The sequence below is a fragment of the Perca flavescens genome, chromosome 5 (assembly GCF_004354835.1).
Source record: "Perca flavescens isolate YP-PL-M2 chromosome 5, PFLA_1.0, whole genome shotgun sequence".
Lineage (NCBI taxonomy): Eukaryota > Metazoa > Chordata > Actinopteri > Perciformes > Percidae > Perca > Perca flavescens.
The window spans coordinates 12,532,183-12,537,833 of NC_041335.1; the positions used below are offsets into that span (position 1 = coordinate 12,532,183).

A 5,651-nucleotide genomic window follows, 5' to 3' on the forward strand; every position below is an offset into this window, starting at 1 on the left:
AAACATGCCGGTCAGCAAGGCCACCAGCCCAGCTGAGCTCTGTCAATGGCTAAGAGGGGGAGGCTGTGACTCTAAACCACAGGTTAACCATGCACACACACACACACACACACACACACACACACACACACACACACTTGTTCTCCCTCTCCTCTTCTGTCTCATCTCTTTCTCACACACGCTCATTGCCCGGGCACACACACTCACTCACACGCATACACGTACGTATATTTATTTAACATTTTTGTCATTTTCATGCTACTTTGAGTGGCTTATTTAAACTCGCAGAGCTTAGTTCAAAGCAGAAACATCCAAACCGTCATACGAGTTTCGACAAACAAACATGGTAAAACGTGTAGTTAACTTGCAGAGTAATTGGAAGCAGGATTTTTTAATATGACTTAAGTTTAAAAAATTAAATAAAAAAGAACAAAAAATACACACTTCTCTATTATTTTTCCTTCGCTCTACAGATGCAGCCATGCTTCTGCACTGGCAAACACTTTCACATCAAATCAATGGTGGCATACGAAATAAAAGCTGCTGTGATGTGCGATCTGCAGCCTCTGGCTTTTCTCGCTCTGTCTCTTTCATTGTCTAAACTCAACAGGCGCACTCACACACACACACACACACACACACACAGCTGTGTGGACCCTCTGCCTGCCCCTGTGGACGCCACCTGTGTTAAGGAAGTTCATAAACTTTTATGATCATTCCCAAGCCAATTTCCTCATAAACAGCACAAAGGTCACAAATCTGACAAGGCTTTAGGTTTGCTAAATTACACCAAACCCAACAGCGTTGTTTTCTTTGTTTACTGAAATTTTCTTTCACTGAGAAATACACATTGTACTTGGAAAATAGAAAGTGATGCAAATAATTTTGAATATTTGAAGCATATGTCCAACAGCACACATGACACTAGCATAAACATAAGACATAATAAACATGGGCTGTAAAAAAAACTCTTATCTCTAAAAATCAATTGTGTCTTCCTTTAAGAATGTAAAGGGATGCAGATTTATCATATGTCCCATACACATTGGGGATAGTGTAGAAACAGCAATCTGTCTGTACAAAAGATGACTTAAAAAAAAAAAAGAAATACTATAGCAAAGTTTGAGCTTTGAGAAAAGTTATAAGCCATTATAACGTGCTATAATTCCAGCTGCCTCTCATATTAAGTGTCCACGTAGAAATGTGCAGATTTCATGCTTATCAAAAGCAACTGCAACATATTTTTTTTCCAAAATGTATTATATTTTCAATCATTTTCTCTCAAGCCGATTCTATAATTTGCATTTAACAAGGTTGAACTGCACACATGTGTAGGACAGGAGCCTGCATGCAATTGCAATGCAATTATTGATTGAGAGTGTGGTTGCCTTTGTTTGTTGGAACCGTGGCAATTGTTGTCAGGTTATAAAGCATGAATGCATTGCGATCTCAGCTATGTAGAGCATATGCTACGGGATTTCCCCCATCCTGCTCGGTGCTAGGGTAGTGAGGGTGAAAGCTGGAGTGCACTTTCTGTTCAAATCCCAGCAGCCAGTGCTGGAAAAAGATACTCCTTCAGAAACAGTGAAAAGAAAAAAAAAATATCTACCTCTACTATGACAACATGACTGTTTATGGGTGACACGATGACAAATTTAAAAAAAATAAAATAACAATAAAGTGATTGATTAATTTGGGCAGAGGTCCCCTGTAACCTGGATGCAGGATGCCATTGCATCACTGGGAGGTAAGAATTTCTGGTTGCTATTGTATTGAGGCTGCACTGTTATTTTTTTCTCTGAGTTCATATTCAAACATTTTTTTTGGACACAAAGATCTTACCTGTTTTTTCTTTGATTTCACAGAGAACGCTGAAGAGTGCTGGTTTCATTCTGTGACAGTTCAGTCCATGTTTCCTGTTTCAGTATAAGACAAGATAAAATACTGAAATAAATTCACTGATGAATCACATGTTAGATATTAGCAAGTAAATGGATTATTTAGGATGTTCAATTTAATTGCCACTATGACATGCCTTGCAATGTTTCAACCCACACACAAGTTTCTTTAAAAGTTCTCATTTGCTACTATAAAGTCAAAAGCAAAATAAAAGTAGCTCTTGAATGAGTAAGACTATTCTCTAGAATATAATGCTCCATTGTATATGCAATGTCCATGACAGGTAATTTATATAATGAGACTGCTGACATTAATTTCAATTTTTTCATTTTTCATTTTTCATTTCTGCAGATATATGACTATAGGACATGTGTGCACACAAACTTTTTGAACAGCTCTCTCAGGTTCACCTTGGCACACAGGCAGTTTAAATAAAACGCTGTTGTTCCCTCAGTGACAACTTTCCTTCATGTGTTAAATCATTGCGAGGCAGTAAATAGCCTACACCTCAGTGTACGATTATCATTAAAGCCACTCCAGCCTATTGTTATTCATGGGGGAGTTAAGTTAAGCGGGCCACATCTTAATAAGGATGCGTTCAGCGTTCTTTTCTTTTTTCTTTTTCTTTATCTTGTTTTTTTTTTTTTTTTTTTGGGGGGGGGGGAGTTAATAAAACATATAAATCAACCAACTTTGCTTGCGCCTCGTCCAGACTTTGATCAGTTATGGTCATTATTTGATGGAGAATGTCACCAATGTCTTGTTTTCTTCCGTCTCCGTCTGTCCCATCGTGTCCATGTGGAGGCGGCAGTGCCATGCCTCCTTGTACCGAGTGGCCAGCCAGACTGACACCGCCGATCGACTGCATGATCCGGGCTTGATCGTCCATAGTAGCCGCTAAAGAGTCTGTGCACTGAGCCACACAAATTGAAAAACTCATATACGAAATCGGTTATAGCATGTGCCGCAGACAAGAGGGATGCACGGCTATGGTTCTTCTTCGACACAGAGCACACACGTTTAAAAAAAAAAGAAGAAAAAAAAAGCCTATAGCAGTGATGTGAAAATGTTTTAGCGTAAATCTTATGTCCCAAGTTCTCGCTGTCCTCTCGCTTTTTTACGCGCGGTCCAAAGTGCCAAAACGCGTGACTGTGTTTGTAGAAAAATGCATAAATCTTGCTTCTTCTTCTTAACACTTCTTTGTCAAAATTGACGGTCCATCGTATCCCGCACTGATCCTCATGCCAATCTGTCTTTTCTCTGGGATTTGACGGCTGGTGTAGACAGAAACGCTCCTTGGTGATCTTTCATTTATTAGCGCTCTTCATGGGATTCCCGGCGCATTCCTTCTCCAAAATGTCCAAATCGTCCGAGTGAAGCACCGGCAACAAAAAATATCCAATGTAGAAGGGTGTAAACAAATCAAAAAAAGCTTGCAGGTGTTGCCAACTATAAATGTGCAGAAATGGTTCCCGCGACAACTGACAGTATTCTTTTTTTTAAAAAAGAAAGAAAAAATAAATACACAATCTGCGGCGTAAGGTGTCCAAATGTGACTATAAAAAAATATGAAATGTACAAAAAAAAGTTGGGAGATTTCTATTTAAAAAAAAAAAAAAAATCAACCACAGAAGAAATTAATTAGGACACAGCGCTGTATATAAAGGCGATGCGCAAAAAATATCTTGCCCCTGCTGAAATTTATGAGCTCCAGCCTCTGCCTGTGTGTGTTTTATGTTGTTTGATGGCAGCGGTAGTGAGCGATTGACAGTGTGCCAATGCCACTCACTCAGTGCAGACGTGTCAGAGCAAGGAACAGGGGTAGAAAAAAAAATAGAAAAAAATAGAAATACAAAATACGAAATGAAAATGCACGCTCCGCCCTGCAGAGGAGGGGTCTATATTCTTGTCACTTCTCGCCTGAACACCGAAAAACAAAATGTTAAGAGCTAGTACTTAGGATGGTGATTATATTGATGAAAGCACGGCAGAGTCCCCTCTCTCTTTCTTGCAGCAGCGGCAGCTGGGTATCCTCGTTTCCTCACGCGTGCACGTGCAGCTATGTGCATATTCTCTACCAATAATAAAGATTTAGGCCTGCGACAACACAGGCAAATGCATAATGAGAGTTTTTATACAGTTTGATGTAGAACTGCATAGTCCCCTGTAAGCCTTGGTTCAAGCCAGGCGAGCAGCAGACATGTTTATATTATTGGAAAGTAAAGCGCCTCGACCAATCGCAGGCGAGAATGACGAAGACTGACGAGCCGTGTGTCCTATTACTGGCAGATGCATGATGCTGAGAGCCCCACCCACTCCATCCCTCCATCTTCACACTGCTCGCACAAAAGGATGGGAACTTCTGATTGGTCGTTGCCACGAGTGACATCCATTGCACAAGCAGGCGGCGCTGCTCTGTGCTCCTCCGCAGTTGCTATGGCAGCAGACACAAATTGTTGAGCTGGATGCAAGGCAGCAAATATAGTACTGTGCACCTCTACAATGAGCATCTATATAGTGGATTTTATAAAGATAAAGAAAACAATAGGGCTTTGTCTTTATTTTAGGGGTATTTTTTATGATAACAACGCATGAATAAAGAGTGTGGAGTTATAGACAGGTTGGAATTTCCTACACTGGAGTTTTATAGAATGAGAGCATTTCTTTCAAGGGAGGGCTTGTGCAACAATACACAGTCTTGAAGCTTGAAGATGTCATAAAGTCAAAAACATAAACAGACTTTAAGGGTAATTCTGCAGCTTCATGTACATATCATGTGATATGATATCTTACAGCAGCTAAAATAACCTTTTGTCACTCCCAAAACTAGGCATCAGGGAATAGCTGGAGTAACTTCAGCGTTTCTGCAGTCACATTTTGACAGCACTTTCTGTCAAAATTCAAAAAATAAACAAATCTTGTCGGTAGTCTTGTTGGTAGTTTTATGTAGTCTGTTGATTACTGTCGTGCATACAAAATGTTTTGTTTTTTTAAATACAAGGGTGTAATGTTTTCACTTTTAAAGGCACTATGTAGAATTTTTAGCTTACAGATTCTATTAATAAACATACCGTCAACAAACAGAGAGGCCACTGGGCATCACTGGCTGTCTGTAACTGTCTCTGTGCTGTATTTTTGCAATGACTGCCTATGGGTCAGATTAGGCTTGGAGTCTGCTTGACTGCTTTACAGCAAAAAGAAAGAACACATAGAGATCAACACAAATGGCGCATAATCAAATTCATAGGATTGTGAAATTAGTCAAAATATCTCAAATAAATACTATATGTTTATCCTCCTCAACTAAATGAAGTAAAAAGAAAACACACTTGCAGGGTGACACTGAGATTAAGTGTAAGCATGCAGAGCATCATCTTTATGACAGAAAACTACTGGTTTTATGGAAAATTGTCAAAAATGGAATAATTAAATTATTCCTTTAATTATTCCAAGCTATACAGTGTTTTGACAAGGACGTTACACTTTATAGTATACATGAGACTTTAACTCACTTTTCTCAGTAAAGAACAGAAATGGTCCTCAATTTTAAGAAATTGGTTATATATATATATATATATAGTTGATAATGGAATACAATTTCCATCTAAATATATTAAGTGTACTCATTATTAACGTCTTAGTTCTTAAGAATACAGAGTTAAGTGTAGTCATTATAATACTGTCCTGGTGCTCCTTTGAAACACAGCATGTTCTTCTTGGTCAGTAAAAAGTATAGATAGATCATGGACCAC

At 38.9% G+C, this 5,651-nt stretch overlaps 1 protein-coding gene across 5 annotated transcripts in view; it reads right to left on the reverse strand.

Moving 5' to 3' along the window:
• The window catches only part of pbx3b (pre-B-cell leukemia homeobox 3b), a 59,811-nt gene extending 56,370 nt beyond the window's left edge, over positions 1–3,441 (reverse strand). For all 5 annotated transcript variants that reach the window (XM_028578112.1, XM_028578111.1, XM_028578109.1 and 2 more), the window contains exons 1-2: positions 2,592–3,441; positions 1,843–1,916 (exon numbers count right to left, since the gene is read on the reverse strand). In XM_028578112.1, coding sequence (XP_028433913.1) covers positions 1,843–1,916; positions 2,592–2,839 — 322 coding nt within the window. In that variant the 5' untranslated portion in view covers positions 2,840–3,441. The remainder of the gene's footprint in view (positions 1–1,842; positions 1,917–2,591) is intronic.
• Positions 3,442–5,651: the final 2,210 nt, after the last annotated feature.